Source organism: Crotalus tigris, unplaced genomic scaffold, assembly GCF_016545835.1.
Source record: "Crotalus tigris isolate CLP2741 ecotype Arizona unplaced genomic scaffold, ASM1654583v1 scf7180000018030.5226217, whole genome shotgun sequence".
NCBI classification, from domain to species: Eukaryota; Metazoa; Chordata; class Lepidosauria; order Squamata; family Viperidae; genus Crotalus; species Crotalus tigris.
In genome coordinates, this window is record NW_024096786.1 from 4341978 (window position 1) to 4365950 (window position 23973).

Below are 23973 nucleotides of genomic sequence, written 5' to 3' on the forward strand. Positions count from 1 at the left end.
CTGAAAATAAGGGACAGAGAGATCTTAACAGAAGACTCAACCCTCTTGAAAAAGCATTACCCACCCCAAATTTCTCCAAACCAGGAATACACCAGCATTTCTTTTGCACCTTTCCCCCGGGAAGTGGGAACCTTTTGTTTCATATTTTTTTCAGGATTTGGGGTGTAAAGCATTTGTTTTAGCTCTTTTAAAATAACCATCAAAAACAAATCCTATAGAATGTTGCATAGTTTCATATGACTTTGAAGCTAGAAAAAAAGAGAGGCAAGTACCCAAACCCAAGAAAAGAAAGAGGGAAATATGTCAAGTCCTAGCAAATTGTTTTACTTCATGTAAGTTCAGTACATTTCAAACTAGATCCTTTGTCAAGGGCCCTATATGCTCTTTTTTTTTTCCCCTGGTTCTTGAACTTGCATATTTCTCACCTTGAATATGTAGTAATTTATTCACTCTTGAATTATGAGTTGGACTTTTAAAATCACAGTAGTGAAAATAATATTTGAAAGTTTTAATATGTAACCAGTGTTGCTTACATAGAGTCTACTTGGGTCAGATGGGTGGCTATATAAATTTGTTTATTAAATAAATAATAATTGGAAAGGGGGAACATATAGATATTTTGTTCAGCTATTCATATTTGACCTTTGGTTTTTTTTCCCCCCACCTCAGCTGATCAAAAATCCGTGATTAAAACACCAAAGACTGTTCCAGATACTGAAGAAGATGAGGGAGCTCAGTGGAATTGTACAGCTTGTACTTTTTTAAATCACCCAGCCTTAAATCGTTGTGAACAGTGTGAGATGCCCAGGCATTTCTGAGCCAGGGAGGCTTACTTATCTTCTGTAAATCCAACTTCTGACTATTGTGTCATTTCCTTGGGATAAATAATCATTTATGCATAGGATTTTGTAAAATTGAACATGTGACAAGGTTTATTAGTAATGTTAAATGTCATGACACAGAGATAATACCTCAGTCTTGTGCTGAAGGCAGCTGGAAATTCATCGGCTGGAAGGTGATCTCCTGAAAGAACTCGGTTGCCAGTTGCCTAACATGTACAGTATTACCAGATGCCCATAAGAATAACTCTCACCAGGTTCAGTGCTTTGGTGTTCCCAACAGCCTTTCTCCACAGATGTCACTACTGAATTTTGACAGGGGAAGGAATTAGATTGATAGCTTTTTTTGTTTTTGTAAAGCTTTCAGTAAAACACTACATTCACAGAGGAAATGAAAAAGGAACAAATTGAAACTCTATTTGCTGCCACAGAGGGCCCAGGAATCATAGAAGAACTTCAGAAATGTAGAGGTACTCTTCATCTTGTCTTCCGGAAAACAGTTCCACACTGTGAAGACAAAAATCAGTACAATCATCTGAAGACGAGGAGAGAAAACTGCATGCTTTGTCTGTACCATAGTCACCGTGAAATACCCCCAAGGCTTTTCCTACTGTACATAGTTCTAGAATCTTCCTTAAATGACTTTTCTTCACCTTTTATTATTTCTTGTATTTCTTAATGTATAGTGTAATAGTCTTTGTTAACTTCCTTTCTCCCTTTAAGTGATTATGCACGATTGTGATCCCTTTGCGTTAAAAAAGTTTTTGATCTGAGAGAAGCCGTGCCTTAAAACAGCATTCATGACAATGCACAATCTAGCTCTTGTCTGCCTCTTCTGTATGTTGCTCTTGTAAATGCTGGTAATCTGTGAAGACCTGCAGATGCAGTATGTTAAAAATGCAGGAAACGTTCGTGCTTCTAGTTCACTCAGGACACTGATTTTTACGGTGGGTGACACCTGGTAATATTCTGCCCAGCAAACAAAAGCAGAAGAGAAATTGAGTCCCACCCCCAGCATATCTGCATCTGTTAGGCTTGCTTCATTTGCTGGGTATCTTTAAAATTCTCCAGAATTAAAAATACTGGGACTGGGAGGGAGAGGGACATACTGAGTACACAGAATAGCGGCAATAGCAGAAAACATTAATATGGTCATTGTTGGCAGCCAGTTCTTAAACCTGATTTGGTGGAGAATAGCAATAATTAGAATCATTTGAAAGACAGCCTGGAAAAGAGAAAACAAGCAGACTTGAAGCCATGCCAAGCATCTCTTTTTTTCATGTCCTTGTTTCTAAGGAAATCTATTCAGGAAAACTTTTAATAGAAACCAAGATCATGGTTTTATTTTTTATTTTTTTTATTTTGCTCTCTTGCATACTACATAAATGATATGTCATCTCTTGGGATGAGGTGAGAAGAAGCAATGAACAGCAAAATTGTGTGTGTATCTGCTCAGAATTAAGTGCCATTAAGTTCAGTGAGACTTACTGCAAGGTAAGTGGATATACTATTGCAGCCTAAATGTAGCGAGAGACAAAGTAGACTGTCACCCACTGTAAATATTTGCCAGTGGACATCTTCAACAGCAATTTTACAAGTTGTCTTATGAAAATATACAAATGCCTTTGTTTTAAAGGCTTTGTAATTTTTTAAATATGGGAATTAAATTAGTATCCCAAGTAATCAGTGAGTAAATCCAAAGTCCTTGAATTGAATGCATTATGTTATTAAAAAAAAGAAGCTTTGTTTTTCAGCTTCATCTGCAGTTCTATGTGAAGATTGATAAATGAATTTTTACCTGTTTTATTAATAAAACATAATTTGGATATCTTGAGTTGATGGTTTTGTGATTTAGGTGGGTTAACTGTCTTTGTAACAGATAAGTTATTTATAAAAATTAAAAAATATATTGTAACATCTGTTTTGTGTCTTTTTAACTAGGAAATAACATGTTTTGCTGTGGATATTAAATAATTGGTCAATTCTAGGATACACAGTGATTCTGATTTCAAATTCAGACCATGAAAGCTCTTCATTAGGTTTGAAATCCATAGCCTAAAAGCAAATCTAATGCTTGTTCAAATGTTACTATAGGTCAGTGGTGGCGAACCTATGGCACGCCCGCCAGAGGTGGCACTCGGAGCCCTCTCTGGGCACACGTGCCATTGCCCCAGCCTTGCTTCCCCCTGCAACTCCCTCCTCACCAGCCCCATCGTGCACAGTTGAGGAGAGTCGCCCCTGAGCGTGGCCCACGCAGAGCAGCGCAGCCAAGGACGTGGCAACCAGGCAAGCGTAGACAAGACTCTGCCCTCACGCTCCATCGTGCACAGTTGATGCTGCAGGGCGTGGACAGAGAGCGTGGCGCTGCTGGGCTGCCTGAGCGATCTGCGGCGGGCCCTGGAGGTGGTGAGTGGCCCTGAGGGCAGGTGGGGTGGGGTTGGAGTGGGGGCAGGGGGTGGAGCGGGGGCAGGGTCAGTTTTTGGGCACTCAGTCTTTAAAAGATTTGCCATCACTGCTGTAGGTACTTTTAAGGAAATAATCTGCTCGGTATCTGCAGTTGCTAAGATGTAACCTTAGTAAGCATACTGGCACAATCTTTGATTGCTTATTTTTATCTGTTATATATTAATACAGGTAGTTCCCAACTTACAACCATTCATTTAACAACTATTCAAAGCAAGGATGACTTCGGAAAAAGCAATTTCTAACCTGTCCTCGCACCTATGATTGTCATGCCACCTCTGCGGTGACATGATTGCAATTCAGGCACTTGGCAACTGGCTCACACTTGCAACCAGTTGCAGCATCCTGCAGTTTCATAATCACAATTTATTACCTTCCCAGCCAGTTTCTGACAAGCAATGTCAACTGGAGAAACTGGTTTTTGTTAACAACTGCATGATTTCTTGTCGAGCATGAGATTCACTTAACGACTGCAGTAAAAAAGGGTCAAAATCTGGTTTTCGTTATATGATAACCCACTTTATAACTGCACCAACATACAGCGGAAATTCTGGCCCCAATTGTGGCAAATCGAGGACTAGTTGTATGGAAATTATAAATGAATCGCTTTCTTTGATTAGTAAATTCTTATAAGAATCAGCCCTGTCTGAGGTAAATGACAAATTTAAAAAATTACAGAATGACATTTCAAAACAAGAACGTCGTAGGGATTATAAAAGCACATGGACTCAGCCAATAATACTTCACATGTGTCTACTATTTATGCAATATGTTAACTTCCTAACCGTGAGTAAATTGCTGTTAATTGTAATAAGAGACCAGGCTCCATTAAGTCATAAGTTGAGAATTACCTGTAAGATACAGGATCTAGAACTTGGATATATGCTAGTACATCTTTTTCTAATGGGAGGGGGAAGTTCCTATTGGGAAATATAGCAGGAAGAGAAGGGATCTACCGTTATATTTTCCTCCTAGATGTACTTTGTCCCTTCAGTAGCAATTTAAAAACCAACCCACCAATGCATTAGCATTTCCTTATGTGTCATAACTTGGTTTATTTGACAAAAGAGATACACTAGATGTAATTGGGTTATTTATTTTTATTTAAAAGAGCTGCCCTTCACCTTTCCACAAATAGGTCCTCCTGGTAGCTTCTACATTTATTTTGAATTCAAAAACAAAATATAATTTGTTTGCACAGTTCTCCCACAAGCAGACAATAAGTAAATTAGGAAGCAGTTGCAAAATAAGCCATTAACAGACATTATATTCCATCCACAGCTTCAGGAATATAAGAAAAAATTAATTGGCGCTTTCAAAAAACAGAAGTATATCAATTAAAATACATTTTTGTTTATATTAGCATCAGCACTTTGGACTAACCCTAAAAACAATAGAGAAACCTATGGAGATTTTTTTTTAAATATTACCGAAATATATCAAAATGTAGGTTTTTGGATAACAATCCAGGTATCTCCCTGTATTGGATCAGTTGCAGTTTCTGAAAATACCGTATTCAAGGATAGTCCAGTAAATAACAAACTAAACCAATCTGAGGGAAGAAGTATTTGTCCAGGAGGTGTTTCAATTAATGCACCAACCAAAAGATGTGGGGGGAGGGGAGGACTTGAACATATAAATGCGAACTGAAGGCCTATTTTCTCCTATTAGGAAAGGAGGTATAAATGTGTACATTCATAAGCCTAAAACATGGAGTCCAGCTAGTCAGAATAATTGAAAATGTATCCCTTGATGATTGGGAGAATACTGTTGTCATTTGTGCCTTTGCCTTTCTACTGCAAGACTAGCATGTCAGAGCAGCTGGCAGTCCTTTACTGAACTTGGCTGCTCTGTTAAAAGACTCAGCAGTGACAGCCCTGCTTGGGAGACCACCAGGAAATCTCAGATCTGTTAGAAAAACATCTTGGAAAAAGGCAATTGCAAATAACTCATATATTTTTGTTGTATTGTTGCCAAGAAAACTATAAATAGGATAGTCCAGTAAATAACAAACTGACCTACTCTACATGGTCATATCCATGTAGCCACCTGGAGTTTACTTTGATCTGAGCGTAGAATAAATGTGTTAAACAGAAACCTAACCAAACATAGATTGAAAAAACCTTACTCATGGTTTGATAAAGAATAAGAAATTGTTGGGGAATGGTTAAATAGAAACCCATATATGAAGCTGAAGCCATCTAAGAAGATGTTTGTGGAAAGTGCCTGTAAGAAGGATCCAAATAAGACTATAAATCGGCTTAATGGACTGAAAGTTAGGATGTATGTTTGAAACCAGTAAAAACATAAAATTTGTGCATGTGTTTGTATATACAGTATATGTCTATCTGTTCTTATCAGTTGATTTGCTGAGGTTGAATGTACCTTGCGTAATGAAGACATGAGATAACCTTCACCATGGTTTCCTATTAGGGTACCTACTATGCAGGTTCCCATGCTTCTTAGCTAATGGTATAAAATTTCTCACTATGTCTGTGTTGGAAGGAGTTGAGGCTTGGTTTTCCTGAAGATATGGGAACATAAACCTTAGGGGTTGCTGGACATTTGCTTTCTCTTGAGAAAATGGATTTTGAGCCAAATTCTGCTGAGACTCCACACCAGAAGGACAACTGTGTCTTCCGAGTGAGTTGGAATCTAACAAAAATAACTGGTCATAAGGTCTGGTTTGTCCAATATAACCCATATCTCCATACTTGTTATATGAAAATATCTCAGCTGAAGAATCTATAGAATCCTGTTCTTCATTGGGCTGGCCCTTTGAGATCTGCCTTGCTAAAAAGGAAGGTGTTTGTAAGGCCTGTATTGCTGATGCCTGTTTTCTGCAACACCCCTGGAAATTGCACATTTCTAAACATGGACAGTCCAAGCACCAGTTGTGATGAGACAAAAGTGGAGCCTGGCTGTACCTGAGATAATGATCCCTAGGGGGCTCACCTACTAGGGCTTCATATTTTACAGATCCTCCAAGTATATTTCCAGAATAAGTCCTGGCATTTAGAGAAGATGCAGCGAATTGCTCAGATACCGCTGCTGCATATCCAGTTTGACCATGTTGTAATAAAGTTAATGGAGCCTGGTGGTTGTCCTGATACATGTTTGTCCAGTTGTTAGCTGAATCCATCTGGTACTCTCCCATCTGTTGTGGGACACTCTTGTGAACTACTTCTGAGTTGAATGCTGTGCTGCTTCTGTTAATAGCACTTCTAGGACTATATAGAGATGATGGATGTCCATTCTTATTCGTGGGGTTTATTCCCTTCTTCTCTTCAGTCTTCTGACTGAATGAGTAGGTTTTTGCTTTGACACGGAGTTCATCAGCTACAGAGAGATGGTCCCAGTTCAGTCTTTCAGGGTGGTAAAATTTGCACTTGATGCCATAGGTGCACTTTTTGCCTGTGGGAAGTAAAATGACTAGATAATTGGCTAGTATCGTTAGGCATGGAAGCAGACGGGAGCATCTTATGCTTTTTAATTTTGTAAAAATAATCTTTCCATATACAGGTAGTCCATTTGTTTAGTGATCATTTGCAGTTACGGTAGCACTGGAAAAAATGACTTGGAGCCGACCCTCTCATGACCATCACAGCATCTCTGTGGTCACATGATCAAAGTTCAGGGGCTTGGCAACTGGCTTGTAGTTACAACAGTGGCAGAATCCCGGGATCACCTGATTACCATTCACGACCTCCCCAGCCATTTTCTAGTAAACAAAGTCAATGGGGGAAGCTGGATTTACTTAACAAATGCAGTTATTTGCTTAATGACTCTGGCAAAAAGGTCATAAAATTGGACACAACTTACTTAACAACTGCCTTGTGTAACAATGGAAATTCTGGCCCCAATTGTAGTCATATGTCAAGAATTACCTGTACTTTGATTTTATACAAAAACAGAATAATGTTGAGAAAAATTCTTTTGGGAAATTACATCTTTGAATGTCTGGAGAATATAATTTTGCCATTGAATAAGCAAAACACGCTGACTATTCTTGTTAGTGCCGTAATAGCAAGCTTCTCTTATATAACATTGTAATTGATGGTGGATGAAAGAATGTGGTATATAGAATGGGGCAGGAATTATTACTATTTTTGTACTATTTATTAATTCCCACTGTGCAAAAGGGAGTGCAACATACTAAAATCTGAAATTTTACTACCATAATATTCCTTTATATCCTTGTACTTGCCAGGTATGCAGAAGCATATAAAAATGCTTTGCCTAATACTTTGTATAGCCTTTGTATATTCCTACCTCCGTAGGGTGAAGTTTACTACATAGAAGAAAAAAATGAAACCAGGGATTATTTAAGATTTTTCTTGAGAGGTTCACTTTGAGACTTCATGGGCATTTCTAGAGGTGCACATAAAATGAAAAATGTGTTTTGTTTCATGCAGAAAACATATTGTTTAGCTAAACCATTCTGGGAGGGTTATGGTTTGATTTAGCCAAACTGAGACCTGGAACTTTTGGGTGTTTCTGTGTCTATAATGTCAGATAAGGTGGGTGCTTGCTCTCTTTTGAAAGATTTGTGGGTTCCAGATGTAAATATCTGAATGTGCAAATCATGTGCAAATTATCATGAACTATTGTTGAGAGAAGCCAGTGTTTTTAGTCTTGTTCTTTCTGTAACTAGTTTCATTGTAAATCTGGCAAACTAATGGATTAAGCCTTGAACAAAACTTACCATAAGGACAGAGCTGCCATTTTGATTCAGGGAAAAGAGGTTTTTTGCTAAGAAAATTGTCAAGAGAAGGTCCATGTCGGCCCAAAGGATCATCAGGTGGCATGAATCTAAAAATAATAACAGAAATTACTGAATCAACGTTCTCATGATTTTCTGACACGTGCTGAAGTTCGCAACCTATCTTTATATCTTTTAATATTCAAATGTCCTCATGGAAAATATACCTGCAAATATACATGCGAACTCTGAAACACGTTTTGAATATTTTTACATCTCTAAAGCCATCATAAATTAGAATATTGGAAATAGCAAATCTGCATGGGGCAAACCCTTTGAAGCTACAGATATAGATTGTATATTAAAACCAGTTAGTGACTACTCCAGCAAAATAAATGTGAGCTAAATCTGCCTTGTTGCCCATTTTCTGCATTTCTGCCTTGGCAGGCAAGTTAGAAAGGTTTAAGATAACACCTCTGAAAACCAGTACAGTACTGATAACATATTATAATACATTGATTAATTAAGTATTGTTTAGCATTGGGGAAACTCAATTCAAGCTTATATTCAATCTTTGAGCTCCCAAAGTGATTTTAAATGAAAAGGTCACTTTTGTTAGCCTAACTCACTTTGTAAGGCTGCTATGTGTGTAAAAACGAGGAGAGAATACATGTGGAGCAGAAAAATATGTGCCAGCCACGTGGAAAAGGGAACAAAAAATTGACTAAATGTATATTATAGCCACAATTTTGCAAATTATATCTATATTGATTCAGGGTAGCAAATAAAATTATTTCCATAACTAAATATCCAAGTTTTGATTTGTTTATCTTAAGTTAATAATCATTAATGATAATGATGATAATAATAATAATAAAAAATTGTTATTTTTAGATCAATCTGGTTTTATTTCCTTGACCATATCCAAGTACTGTTTTACAGTTTGTACAGTACGCTGTAATATTTGCTCAAATACTTTTTAGATATTTTACAGCAATTATATTTTTTTTCCTTTTTTGTTCTAATTGTGGATTTTGTTTTTCATCTGCTGGTCTATGACAGAAAAAAAAGATTGATTGATTGTCATGCTCCTGCTTCCAAATTTTAAACTTTAGTTCTTGCTCCTTGAAATCACCACTTTTTAACATTAGAATTCAGCTAGAAATTGATGAAATCTTGTTTGCGCATATATCAGACTCTTACTTGTCATTGACGAAAGAGTACATGAGCAGTCGCTGCTCAATGAACCATTTCCACTCAGGATTTTCATTCTGCAGATCTCGAAAGTTATCATTGGAAACAATGACCCCGTCTTGCTCATAGGCCAATTTGACAATGTAGCGATCATCATAGCAGATCATTCTTTTGCCCTTTATTTTGCGGGATGGTGTGTAGATGAGAATTGCTTGCTTGGCCAAGCTTTCAAGGATATGCTGATCTAAAAATAAAATGGGGCAGGAAAATGAAGAAATACTACCACACACACATACAAAAAATTGTCGCATGCAAAAGTGGAAGATGGGTTTTACAATGATCAGCATTGCACAAGGAATCAAAAAATGGCTTGGTCATGTTTTCATTCAGAATACAGAATTAATAGAGTTGGGGGGGGGACCATGGAGGTCTTCTCGCCCAACCCTCTGCTGATTCATCAAGTTCATGAATTTATAAAACACCATTTCGGTGCCCATTTAATTTGGAATAAATCCTAATGCTTTCCATTTAATTAGAATATGAACTGAAATGTAAATTATCTGGTCCATTGTGGTCTACTAAATGTTCCTGAATATAAGTTCTAGACAACCTGGCCAATGTTGAGAGATGCTAGAAGTTCAGCAACATTTGAAGGATCACACGTTCCCTGTTTAAACATTGCTTGCTATTTTTGTTTTATAAACTAATTCAATAAGCTATCTGTTATGTGCTCAAAGTTGGTTTGGAATCTATGATAACTCAACAACTGATTCTCACATCTGGGAGCTGAGCAAAAGAAAAAGCATACTTTTGGTAGTTTTTTGAAGTTATGGTTATTGGTAAAATAAATAAATAACCAAGCTAGCTGTTTCTTAGACAAAAATAATAGGAACTTAAAGTTTGTTTAACTATTCAAAAATCAGTAGCTATAGCAAAACTGATTGGGATGGTTCTAATTGTGTTTTTTTTGCCTTATGCCTTTTGTACTTCCATAGAAGCAGTGTTCTGATAAATATTTAATCTCATTGATTGAAGTATGAGTAATTTACTGTATAACTGGAAACTAATACTTCATACTGAAAATCTGTTGGATTTGTTCATACCTGTAACAGGGGTATCAAATCGAGACTGTTCCTTTCTCCAAGATGGAACGAAAACTTTGATGTACTGGTGACCTCTTTGTTTGAACCAGTCTACCACGAGCTGAATTCCTAAGCATGAAAACACTTCTTTGTTTCCATGACTGAAAAAAATGAAAAGCAATTATTTTTTAATGTTAGCAAGTTCAGTACATTTTAATGGCTTCTGCCATATATCATATGCTGGATTTAAAGGAGTTCTTGTGCCTGGGAGCTAAAATTTCTGGCTAGTGAGAATGGCTTTTTTTTTCTGTTAAAAAATGGATTTATAGTATTTTATTCTGTATTGAAAACCATTTCCTAGCTCAAAATGTGTCTAAAAGCATTTCTTTTTCTAACTGTTGTGTAATTTCAATATTGATTTTGATGGAGGGATGATCAGTTCCAGGAAAGGCAAAATATGTCTGATGTACTAACATATCTGATTGCTCTACAAAAGATAGATGGCATTCTACAAAAAATGGCATTTTGTAGATCTATCTTTTAAAAACAAAGTAAAGAGAGAAGACTGTTATCTTTGTCTATCTCCCACACCTTTTTTGTTATGAATCTTTTGGGAAGAAGGATTCAAATTAGATATTATTTTGCATTCTCCTGACTTAGAAATCTATCTGGATGCAGGGCCAAGAGAAAGATGGGAAACAAATGGATCTAGCAGTGCAATTATAATAAGATGTCTAATATTCAGGATTGAATCAGATTTGAAAAATCCCAGTAAAGTTCTTAGATGTCTGGCAGACTTCTATAAAAAAAGTGGGGTGGTTTGAATTTTGCCTGAAATCAACTTGTTGGTAGTAAAATTTATTTCAGTCTAAAGATGTTTATTTGAAATGTAACAGGGAATATATTTGTGTATTCTGCATGAAGTAGAGTTTCTACCTACTTTTTGGTTATCTATTCTAGACTCTAACACACAGGCTGGCAATCTGTGGCTCCGGAGCTGCATGTGGCTCTTTGAGCCTTCCCCTGCAGCTCCCAGCCTCCTCTGCCATTGGCAGAGAGAGAGAGTGACAGAGAGAGGCACTTGCGCTTCCCTTCTCTCTCTCTCTCTCTCTCTCTCTCTCTCTCTCTCTCTCTCTCTCTCTCTCTCTCTCTCTCTCTCTCTCTCTCTCTCTCTGTCTCTGTGTGTGTGTGTAAAAAAAAGAGAGTGGACTCACAGTGTTCTCCAAGGAGCTGAAAAGCTTATTGGGCGGGGCTCCTGCCTTGGCTGCATCTCTGAAGGAAGCAGGAAGAGCAGGAGAGAGCTAGTTAGCCCAGCTATACTGGCTCAGGAATTCTGAGAGTTGAAGTCCATAAGTCATAAAAGAGCCAAGGTTGCCTACCCCTGAGCTTGTTGGAGAACAGCTTGAAGCCAGCTTCCCATGTGAGCAGAAGATTGGAGAGAGGGAGAGAGAGGGGGGGAGAGAAAGAGAGAGAGGGGGGGAGAAAGAGGGAGGGAGAGGAAAGAGAAAAAGAAAGAGAGAGAGAAAGAGGGGGAGAGGAAAGAGAGGTGGGAGAGGAAAGAGAAAAAGAGAAAGAGAGGGAGAGAGAGAGGGAGAAAGAGAGAGGGAGGGAGAGAGAGACAGACCCTTTTGACATCTAAAATGAAGATAACACTGCATATACCCTTTTTTACCTTTAATATATATATATATAAAAAGAATAAAAGTAAAAATGTGACTTTTGGGAATGTCCATGTTATTAGAATAATGATCACTAAGAGAGTATTTTAAGAGAATAAAATTTAATCAACCATTAAAATTTTAATCAACCTAGCTTTCATCAAAATGCACTTGACATCGTCAGGGTTAAGAGGCAAGTACTGAGAGGAGATCTATATACCGTTGTTAAGCGTCTGCTTCCGGCTCCTAGAGCGTGTCATCGGCCGGAAGCAGATGCTTAACAATGGTATATAGATCTCCTCTCAGTACTTGCCTCTTAACCCTGACAATGTCAAGTGCATTTTGACGAAAGCTAGGTTGATTAAAATTTTAATGGTTGATTAAATTTTATTCTCTTAAAATACTCTCTTAGTGATCATTATTCTAATAGCATATATATATATATACATATATCAGAAAACATATATATACATACATACATACATATACATATACATACACACATACATACATACATATACATACACACACACACATATATATATACTGTATACACATATACATATATGTATGTACAGATATACATATATATGTAAATACACATATACATATATATAAAATGATAAAAAAGAATATATGCAGTGTTAGCTTCATTTTAGATATCAAAAGGGTTTTGCGGCTCCCAGTGTTTTGTTTTCGGTGGGAAACGGGTCCAAGTGGCTCTTTGAGTGTTTTGGGTTGCCTACCCCTGCTCTATCAGATACATTACCATTTCAAAATGCAGTCCACATCTGGGTGTTGAATGCTATGCTATGGCAACACCTAGAATCTTATAAAGAGCAGAATCTTACATAATTGACTTAAAATTATATTTAAATTAATTGCATATAATTAATGGGACTTTCCTATATTCATTTATTCCTTTTTTTTAAAGAAAACATGATATGATGGGAATTTGCATGTTGGACACTGTAGAGGGAACCAGAAAGAAGTAACGATTACAGAAATAAATAACACAAGTAGATAAATGGAGAAAGTACTTAAATTTGAATTAATAACCCAAAATGGAACAAAATACCTTAACAAAGGACAAAAGGAAGGTTATTATTGAAAGGGTGGATCCAGAAGTTAATTGTAAAAATGACTGCCATCATAGATTTAAAATTACACTTAAATTAATTGCCCACAATTAATAGGCTCTCTTCTTATGTATTCATTTATTCTATCCTTTTTTAGAATTCTCAGTTTGGGAACAGGTTTTTCACTGAAGCAGTTTGTATGCCATCAATTCCCTGGACTCCAGGTGGTTTCACATAAAATAAACAAAAATTTTGAGTGAAACACAGATCATGAACTTGTGACAGAAAGGAAGAGGCAGGATTTTTTTTTTCTTGTCTTCATGGAAACTAACCAAATAGGCAATAACTTTAGCAATATTCCACAATTACTTAGTAAATCTACTTAATTTCTTCTATATTGTAAAAGTATCTGTTCAAAGGGGGACTTTAATTACCCTGACATCAACTGGGAGACAAACTCTGCACCAAGTGGAAGATCAAACAGATTCCTGACAAATCTAGCAGACAACTTTGTCTCCCAAAAAGTAGAGAAGGGAACTAGGGGATTAGCCATTTTGGATCTAATTCTCACTAATAGAGATGAAACGATAGAAGGTGTTGAAGCCATAAGAACCTTGGGAGGAAGTGATCATGCAATATTGGAATTCAACATTATGGAAGCACAAGCACTAGAACACAGTCAAACTAGAGTCTTGGACTTCAAGAGAGCTAATTTCAATAAACTTAGAGTTTGGGAAGGATTCCATGGATGAGAATCCTCCAGGGGAAAACAACTCAAGAAGTTTGGGAAATTTTGAAAAGTGAGATAATAAAAGCCCAGTCTAGCACAATACCAACAAAGGAAAAATAACAGCTCTCAAAAGAACCCAGCATGGCTGCACAAAGAACTCTCTGATCAATTGAAAGATAAAAAGGACAAGTATAGAAAGTGGAAAGAGGGACACATAACTAAGTCAGAATATCAGCAAATAGCCCGAGCCTGCAAAGATGAAGTGAGGAATGCTAAGGCTCAAAATGAACTAAGGCTTGCGACCAAAGTCAAAAATAACAAAAAAAGTTTCTTTCAATATGGAAAAAACAAGAAAAAAGTGAAGGAAACAATTGGTCCATTAGTGTGTGAAAGTGGCAAGAAGGTGACAAGCAACAGGGAGAAAGCAGAACTATTTCACTTGTTTTTCGCATCTGTCTTTACACAAAGGGAAAAAGCAGACCAACCTATCAAAAATAGTGCCATAAAAAACAGAATAGAAACACAAGATACGCAAGAAAATGGTAAGTGAACACCTGTCCAGCCTAGACGAGTTCAAATCACCAGGACCAGATGGATTACATCCCAAGGTTCTCAAGGAACTGGCAGATATGATCTCAGAACCACTGAACTATATTTTTCAAAGATCTGGAGCACTGGGGAACTACCAGAGGACTGGAAAAGAGCTGATGTAGTTTCCATCTTCAAAAAAGGGAAAAAAATTGATCCAGGAAATTACAGACTTATCAGCCTGACCTCAATACCTGGGAAGATTCTGGAAAAGATAATCAAACAACGAATCAGCGAACACCTAGAGGCAAACCAAGTCATTAATAAAAGCCAACACGGGTTTGTCAAAAACAGATCATGCCAGACAAACCTTATTGCATTCTTTGACCAAGTGACAAAATTAGTGGACCAGAGGAATGCTGTGGATATAATTTACTTGGACTTCAGTAAGGCATTTGACAAAGTAGATCACAACCTACTACTTGATAAGATAGAAAAATGTGGGTTAGACAGCATCACCACCAGATGGATCTGTAGCTGGCTGACCGGCTGTACTCAGCGTGTGGTCCTCAATGGAACCACATCTACATGGAGGGAAGTGTGTAGTGGGTTGCCCCAGGACTTTGTTCTGAGCCCAGTGCTCTTCAACATCTTCATCACCGATTTGGACGAGAGACTAGAGGGGGAACTCATCAGATTTGCAGACGACACCAAGCTGGCAGGAATAGCCAACACTCCAGAAGACAGGCTTAAGATACAGAAGGATCTGGACAGACTTGAACACTGGGCACTAACTAACAAAATGAAATTCAATGGTGAAAAAAGCAAGGTTCTACATTTAGTCAAGAAAAAACAAATGCACAAGTACAGCATAGGTGGCACCATGCTCAATAGTAGTAACTGTGAGAGGGACCTCGGAGTCCTAGTAGACAATCACTTAAATATGAGCCAGCAGTGTGCTGCAGCTGCCAAAAAGGCCAACACAGTGCTAGGCTGCATTAACAGCGGGATAGAATCAAGATCACGTGAAGTATTAATACCACTCTTCAATGCCTTGGTAAGGCCACACTTGGAATACTGCATCCAGTTTTGGTCACCACGATGTAAAAAAGATGTTGAGACTCTAGAAAGAGTACAGAGAAGAGCAACAAAGATGATTAGGGGACTGGAGGTTAAAACATATAAGGAAAGGTTGATGGAATTGGGTATGTCTAGTTTAATGAAGAGAAGGACGAGGGGGGACATGATAGCAGTGTTCCAATATCTCAGGGGCTGCCACAGAGAAGAGAGAGTCAAGCTATTTTCCAAAGCGCCTGAAGGCAGGACAAGAAGCAACGGATGGAAACTAATCAAGCAGAGAAGCAACCTAGAACTAAGGAGAAACTTCCTGACAGAACAATTAACTAGTGGAACAACCTGCCTCCAAAAGTGGTGAATGCTCCAACACTGTAAGTTTTTAAGAAGAAACTGGATAGCCATTTGTCTGAAATGATATAGGGTTACCTGCCTGAGCAGGGGATTGGACTTGATGACCTCCAAAGTCCCTTCCAACTTTATTATTATTATTACTATAAAACTCTAGTAAACTAATGATTATTCTACTCTGCATATTCTGAATATTAGTTACTGCTTCTATTATATCTTATAGGGTAAAATTCACTTCAAGTTAAGTTTGACCTCTGATAGCTTCAAGGACATTTTAGTGTAGTTTTCTTGGCAAAAATATGAAAGTCATTTGCCATTGCTGGCTTCTGAGGTGTTTTTAGGGCTAGGGTGTCCAAATAGAAAGTAAATCGAATCCTGTTTAGGTGCTGCCACCTAGCTGAGTATCATATGTTATACATATTTTTTCTCAATTGTGCAGCAATTTCCTGTTGTTTACATATTTGCATGTACATCTCTCTAATCTAAAAAAAAAGTTCTTTTCTGCATCTTAGTGGCAATTCCAGTTCCTATGGCATGGACCAAGGGGAAATGCATGTAAACTTGCGATGGATGAAATCCATTGTTAGGTTATCAGAAGGTGTTGGTACCCTATTTGAATTTAATTTAAATATACTTTATGGTATATTTTGGTATGCAAAGTAACTAGAAGTCTGCTATTTACTTAGGGAGACAAACTCATTATCTTAAGACAGTGGTTCTCAACCTGTGGGTCGGGACCCCATTTGGGGTCGAACGACCATTTCACAGGGGTCGCCAAACAACGCAGTCCGCCATTTTTTCCCCCTTTTCCTTAGCTGTGCTACTCCCTTTTATTCTATTGGCTTTTGAAAGCCAATAGAATAGACTCTCTTGAATAGAGTCTAATTCTATTGGCTTTCAAAAGCCAATAGGAATTGTCCAGGCTGTCTCTGCCCTGCTGAGCCTACCAAAAGTCCCATTCTGCAAACGGTGCTGCACCAGTTGAGTAGTCCTCGATTTACGACCGGTTGAGTAGTCCTCGACTTACGACCGGTTGGGGGGGGTCGCGGCATTAAAAAGGTTGAGAACCACTGTCTTAAGACAATTTGCCAAGATAGAGCAGGTGCCATTATTTGAGTAGTAAGCTAACCATACTGGCTAGAGAAGGCTGGTATGGAATAAAGTGGCTTTCATTTCCTTTATTTTTACCAACAGAGTCTTTACACATTCACTAGGCAAATTCACAGAACTTTTTGATTGTTAAGCATAAGAGCTTATTTACATTAGCATTGTTGTCATTGTTCTGTTAGATACATTTTGCTTGATATTGGAGTCCCTGATATCCCCTCCGGGGTTGCATGTTCTAGGCTGCTTAAGACAAATTGTAAAATCCTTGTTGACTCTCACACATACGTTACTGCATTTTCCTGAGATACTGGGGACTCCTCTCTAAAGGGAAAGCAGCTCATTTGTATGGTTACCTATGCTGGTTAAAGACGTGAGTCAGGAATCATTTACTCCCAACTTTTAACTATTTCTTGATTAGCTGAACAGCATTACTCATTCTGAGACCATTAGATGTGTTGGACTACCACTCTCATTATTCTCAGCAGATGGGATCTTTCTGGTGGGGAATTATGAGACTCATAGTCCAGCAGGTGCCAGTTTATTATTACTGCAAATATTTCAATTCATAAAAGCTGCATAATTGCAAAACCACTCAAGGCAATGTACACACGTTTTAAAACACATCATAAAAGCAAACAGAAAAATTAAAAGCCAATAATGTTAGAAACAAAAAACTTAAGCTAGCAGTGTTGGTAACTTTACGTTGCGTAGATTTCAACTCCAGCATAGCTGCCTGGGAAATTTTGAGAGTTGACGTTCCACGCATCTTAAAGTTGCCAAGTCTGAGAAACACTATTCAAGGGTACATCAAGGACACACACAACTGTCATGCAAATCTGAGAAAGGAGCCGGGCATGCTGCCTACATGGAACTAATGTAGTAGATAGATGGAAGTTTCATCTTAGAAGAGTCCACCTTTGTGAAACCCTTCCTTCAACATACCATGGTAATGATAGTGCCAAAACTTGCAGTTCAGTATAACTGGAGGGCCCCTGATTGTGAAAGGCAGATTTGTGCTCAGTGAAGTCATGTGAACATGCATGCATCATTTATTATTTTTTGTTCTTTCTCCACCCCACACCCAATATGTTTAAATGTAAGGTCACTGACTCTGCAGACACTTTTCTGTGCCACTCACCACACTGGTTTTTGTCATCAGGAGCTCTACAAAAAAACAGTGAAATCTGTTGTCGTAAAAAGGACTTTTATCTTCACTTGAATTTTGTAATAAAATGGGCAGCAGAAATTTAACTGGCCTTGGATGCAGATCTCCCCGAGATAGGATGCCTGTCAGTTTAGGAAATGTGCAAAAATGGATTTTGAAAAAAGAGCTTTTTTTGTATGTATTTAGTCTCCTCAGCTACAATTTAGATAAGATCAGTTCTCACATGAAATGTCCTTCCTGGGGCCCCTATTTGAATGTAGCACATCTTCATGCTGTCACAGCTCAGTTACGTTAGAGAAGAACTTTATGTCATAAAAGTTTGAATGCGACACAATCACACCATTAATACTATGCCTTCCTGAAAAAAGGAGTGGTCTCACCCCAAGAACCCACAGTTGCATTCAGCATATTTTAAATATTCCATCTTGACCTGTAACATTCTAGGTCTGCAGAGCAAACAAAGACAACAAAATGGAAGGATGCTTGCCTCATTGCAACGTTGCTCCCATCGATTACAATAGGTCTCAAATGACCAGTCGCCTCATTTGGTTCCTCAGTAGAGCTCTGGGGAAATGGGAGGGGTCCAGATATTCCATGGGCAGCAAGATTGGGCTGAAAACTTTGTGTCCCATTCTCACTCTCCACAGGTCTCCTCCCCGTGAGAATCAATTCTTGCAGCAAATCATTCTCTGAAGCCTCTTGACCTAATTTCCCCAGCACTTTGCACACCTCCTCTTTGCTATAGCCCAGCTTATGGAAGAATTCAAGCTTGTTCTGTTGGGCTTCCATGTTTGCCCCAAGATAGGAAATCCTGCGGGAATAGAACTTTATAAATTAGAGAATCAGATGGTATAGCTGGGTGCAGGGAATAGTTGTGCTGCTTTTAGTCAGTAATGATCATCCAGTATAGCAACTGATAATATGTCTTTTAAAGAGAGAAAGAAAAAAACAAAAATAATTATTTGGTGACAATGATAAATCAAGGAAGTGCCAATTAGAAGACAAAAAAAAACACCTTAGAGTAAGCAATTTTTCTAATATAGAACGATTCGTTGTTACAGAATCTAGTATACTTTTTAAGAAAATTATAAAATCGAATTATTGTTTATAAAATAATCATATCTCTACTATTTATATCCCACCTTTATTATAACTCAAGGTGGCGAACATTCAACACAACTTCCTCTCCTATTTTTCTTACAACAGACCTGTGAGGTAGGTTGGGCTGGGAGAGAGACTGACGCAAAATCACCCAGTTGGGTATTATATATTGCAAAGAAATATCTATATAACTTTAATAAACATAATAAAAGTTTGTTTTCTATCCTTGAAGTGCATTGTTAAGCAAGCCCCAACATTTCCCAACGTTCAGGTTTTTATACATATAATATTGACAGATGTTCAGAGACAAAAAGCTCTTGGGAATCTGTTCATATGAATCTCCGTTTTTCAAACTGGTGCTCACTATCAGAATTTGTAACTTGCCTGATGATCCTGGAAGAAATAATCCTAAATCATTTGGAGACCCTCAAATTGTGCAGAGTTTTTGCTGCTTAGGATTCAGTCTCCTCAAGGGACAATTTATCACACATCAATATAATGCTTTCTAAATATTGGATAAAACAAACATTTCTATTTAGATTTCTCTTGAGTTAAAAAAAAAAAAAAGCTCATGAGGATAAAATAGAGTCTTTGCTTTACCAGTCTCAGATTGTGTTAGCTCTCTTGACTTACCAGATGTGTACTGCCTGTCTTGAGATGTTCTGAGCATCAGTAATTCTCTCTTATTAAATATAACCTCTGGGAAACCAAAATCCATCAGAACATCAGGTATGTGCCTAAGATAGGTGTGCAAGAGTGACGTAGGCCAAATCCTGTGCATGTACATACGCACGCAGATTCTTGACTTCAGCCTTATCTCTGATTAAAACAAATGAAAAACAACTTCACCAGGGAGTTGCACTGTGGTTAGCAGAGGACAGATACCATCTCTTTTGCTAGTGAAGTAAATAACAAAGGGTTAGCAATAAACATTCTCCAGGGTTACTGAAAAAAAAAGTGTCATTGATAATTTGAGACCTGATTATGAGGTAGGTGGGAGACATTGCTTTGACTGCATGTTTAAGAACCATTGTGCAAAGAGAACCCGCAGCCCTCTAAACATTTTGAGCTTTAGCTTCTAGCGGTCCCATGACTGAGTGGAGGGAAATTCAGAGTTATCATTCTGCACATCCTCTTTTCAAGGCAGAACTGTACTGCACTTCTAAATTTAGCTCATTATCATGTTGCATAATCTTTGAATTCAGCTAAATCCCCCTCCATATTTTTTATTCACTTGTATTACTTTTCTCTTTGTAAAGGGAAAACATTTTTTTTCAATGGTCAGGCATTAATGCAGGCCTCGCAATCATTAAACCATTCCATAAGCAAACCAAAATGATATTTTTTTCCAATAGTTACTTCAATTAACATACTTTTTTTGACATATTCATAGCATTTTTTTATGGAGCCCTTGGTGTTCTGGGACCTTGGTTGTATGCTTGGAGACATTTTATTACCAGAGCAGGTAACCTCTTTAGTGCTAGAAGGGAAGGGGAGGGGTTGCTCTCTCTTTATATATGGTAACTTGTTGAAGGGGATGTTATTTTCTCCTTGGTAGTTCCTTGATTAGGGTCTCATTTACTGTTTGTTTTCTTGGTATGCAGCTGTAGTGTTACAGTATAAATATAGGTAAATAAGTTATGGCCCTCAGGTATTGGTATAATTTGCTGCCACTAATACCAAAATATACAAAACATTGTGCTAGGATTTATTTTAATATATCATGTCCTGGAGGGTTACATTATAGGGCAAAATCTGGAGTGGGCAATGTTCATTTTCACAACTGAATTAAAAAACCTGATGAATGAGACTGATCTATGTGTAACTAGGTTCAGGTGTACCGTAATAAGGACATCTTATTCTGTAAGTTTTTTAGAATTCCATGTAACTCTATGGGCTGCTATCTAGACATCTTGCTTGCAATTTTGGAGGGATCAACCTTTGCCTCTAATATGCCAAGGAATGAATTTGTACTTGATCATTTTATTTCTGAATGTATGATCTATCACACGGTGCAACACACTTGAAAAAGTAGTCAATTAAAGCCTTTGAGTTAGTTTTGACTCCTGGCCGCTTCCTGGACTAGTTCCTGCAGTTTTTTTGGCAAAAGCTTTTAGAAGTAAATTGCTTTTACCTCCTTTCTAGAGCTGAATGTGACTGGCCCAAGGTCACCCAGCTGGTTTTGTGCCTAAGTGGGACTAGAACTCTCAGTCTCCCAGTTTCTAGCCTGGTGCCTTTACCACTATATCAAATTCACTCAATACATATGTCTAAACAGAACTTAACTGCAGGTAAGTGGCCAGCCCATTACAAACCTTTGCTGTTTATTGAGTCAAACATATCTGTCTGCCTCCTTGAGAAACATTTTATAAAAATTTGTAACTCCCACCCCACCCCACCCCCATCTCCTCTCTCTCTGTGTGTCTTCTTCTACACTGAACATGTTCCAATCACCACTTCTCCATAACTGGTCAGATTGAGCAGTTGTTTCTCCACCTGCAACTTTGGCACACAGAAAAGGGAAGGTATAGTTGTTTTCCATCGGTCTCGGCTGCTTCATTTTATTCCTCTGGAGTCTCTCAACATTATAGTCTTAACACTCTGAAAGCAGGGAGGTGGGCATTTTCTATGCCAACAATTTCTATGCTTAAAATACTTTGCCTGCAAACTTAATGTTTCCCAGGTCTACTGACCTCCCTCTTGGATTATTTGATTCTAATACACTCAACAATCTGGGCCCCAAAAGCCAGCTCTGGATACTCCTTGTGTTCCTGATGTTTTGGTCCAAAATGAACCCAAAATATGGTTGTTCTAGGCAGAAGTGATTCAGAGGAAAAGGGAAACATTAATGGTGGCAGTAACAGGAAGAGAAGGAAGGACAAGTGCTGGGAATATCACAGGTGGGCTGGCCGGTAGAATAGAGATCTTTGTTAGGCTAATACATTAGTGGTGGATGAAGGGAGAGAAGGGAAGGGCTAGGAAGATAGGGAGAGGGTGGTGGAATAAGTTTTACAGGGAGGCATGGAGGGAAGAGGAAGGGCAATGAGAACCAATCTTGACTTCTAAAATTACTCTAATTTTTTCCCCAGGTTGTTTCTGACCAAAACGTTTTGGGTTATTTTTGCTCAGCCATGAGCTAAAATGGTTGAGAAGTCGGGAACACAATGGTCTTCCATTCTGTGCCCGCCCATTTAATTTTCTTCAAAGCTGCAGAGATAAATCTGCCCTGGGAGAAAAGCTCTCTCCCTATTCTCCAAGTAGATGGAATCTATGCCAATTCCTTGCTTGTACTTGGAGGCCTTCTCAGGGCAGGATACAAGCATACGGCTATACATTAAGCAAAGACTTAAAGATGCTGTTTGGTTCCAATTTGGTCCTGCTTTCTTCTCCCCACCGAATGCTTTTGCAGAACTAGGTTAAAAGAAAATGATCCGTACTCACAGAAAGCGTAGTGCCTTTGCTTAAGAGACTGGAATGGCTAGGCTGGCTGTGCCTTCGCCGTACCCCAAGGAGACGCAGAAGGCTACACTGTGTTTGCAATTCTCAAGGAAGTTCAGCTATTTTTTTTTAAGGCACACTGTTATTGATTTTGACAAAGTGCAATGTGCAGTTTATAACTCATTTCATGAAAACATTTCTACTTCCTTAATGGGCAACTCCTCATTTACTTATTACAATATACATACTTCAATTTAGCAAAACAGGGAGGGCTAGCCAGATTACAACACAAAGGTCATTGTCCACGTGAGAAATAGAAATCATAAATAGCAGGATTTTTTTTTAGCTTCATTAGAATATTTGCAAGCACTGACATATTAATCAACAAATGCATTTTGTTCTCTCCCTTGCTTTTTGCTCCATTGAGATGCAGAGATTTATTCCACTTTCCTTTGTTTCCCCTCTCAGCTCGTAAGGCTTGGTGGAATTGCCATGGGAAACACATAAGGAAATAGGTTGGGTGCATTTTACTGCTCTTAAAACTGTTTAGCAAAGAAGGTGGAAGATAAAAGCTTTCAGTTGCTGAAGTGATCTGATAGGTCAGGCTTGTCATAAAGCAGTGATTCTCAACCTTTCTAGTGCCGTGACCCCATAATACAGTTCCCCATGTTGCGGTGACCCCCAAGTGGGTGTGGCCACCAATAAGAGGGAGTAGGACAGCTAGGGAAAAGGGAAAAAAATGGTGGACAGCATGGTTTGGTGACCCCTGTGAAATGGTCATTCGACCCCAAATGGGGTCCCGACCCACAGGTTGAGAACCACTGTCATAAAGGGTTTGGACACTGTTCTAAAATGTACATTATTCTAAGAAAAGCTGCAAATTTATAATATTTATTTTCTGTCTTTTAGCTTCCCAAAGAAAATTTTCTACCCTGCAAACCTGGTTAACATGAGAAATCTTAAAGCAATCCAGTTTCAGTCAGATCATGGATAACTAGGGGAGGGTTTTGGTGGCATTTAAAACAGACCAAGGGTTGAGCAGGTTCTTGAGCAGCAGGGTAGAGCAGCAATTAGTAATAGGTCAAAATATCTTAGCTTTATAACTTAATGAAATTAACAATTTCTCACTATACAAAGTATGCTTTCTCTTTTTCAGACTAAAAAAAATTACAATTTGTTAGGATCCAGGGGCTACATGTACCTCTGATTTGCCTATTCTGATTTAGAATCATTGTGATGTTAACACAATTGAATTCTTTCATTGCACTGCTTAATGAACAAATAGTCCATAGAAAATGACATGCATTTGGGATGAATGTTTTAAGGGAGACAATCTAAGACTCATTTACAAATCACTTGCTTTTTTAAAAACACATAATAGCTAATGAGAGGGTCTAAGTAAAAAAAACCTTAAAGACAGAAAAAAAATACTCTGTTACAGTTTATAGCTGTAGCTATAGTT

The 23973-nt window shown here is 38.1% G+C and overlaps 2 protein-coding genes across 6 annotated transcripts in view; one reads left to right on the forward strand and one right to left on the reverse strand.

Annotated features, from left to right (window-relative positions):
* The window catches only part of TAB2 (TGF-beta activated kinase 1 (MAP3K7) binding protein 2), a 52636-nt gene extending 49878 nt beyond the window's left edge, over positions 1–2758 (forward strand). The window contains exon 7 of the mRNA XM_039346880.1: positions 670–2758. Coding sequence (XP_039202814.1) covers positions 670–818 — 149 coding nt within the window. The 3' untranslated portion in view covers positions 819–2758. The remainder of the gene's footprint in view (positions 1–669) is intronic.
* A 1634-nt stretch (positions 2759–4392) lies between these two features.
* On the reverse strand, positions 4393–23179 carry ZC3H12D (zinc finger CCCH-type containing 12D). 5 transcript variants are annotated; one of them, XM_039346882.1, is made up of 7 exons: positions 22515–23179; positions 19707–19892; positions 18460–18783; positions 10302–10441; positions 9208–9442; positions 8008–8114; positions 4393–6716 (listed from the first exon to the last, which is right to left on the reverse strand). In XM_039346882.1, exons 3-7 carry the CDS (start codon positions 18759–18761, stop codon positions 5716–5718), a joined length of 1785 nt encoding a protein of 594 aa, XP_039202816.1. In that variant the 5' UTR covers positions 18762–18783; positions 19707–19892; positions 22515–23179; the 3' UTR covers positions 4393–5715. The 5 variants fall into 5 exon arrangements, with proteins under 5 accessions (XP_039202816.1, XP_039202820.1, XP_039202819.1 ...); XM_039346886.1 differs by having other exon boundaries at positions 18460–18797; XM_039346885.1 differs by having other exon boundaries at positions 19707–19969.
* Positions 23180–23973: the final 794 nt, after the last annotated feature.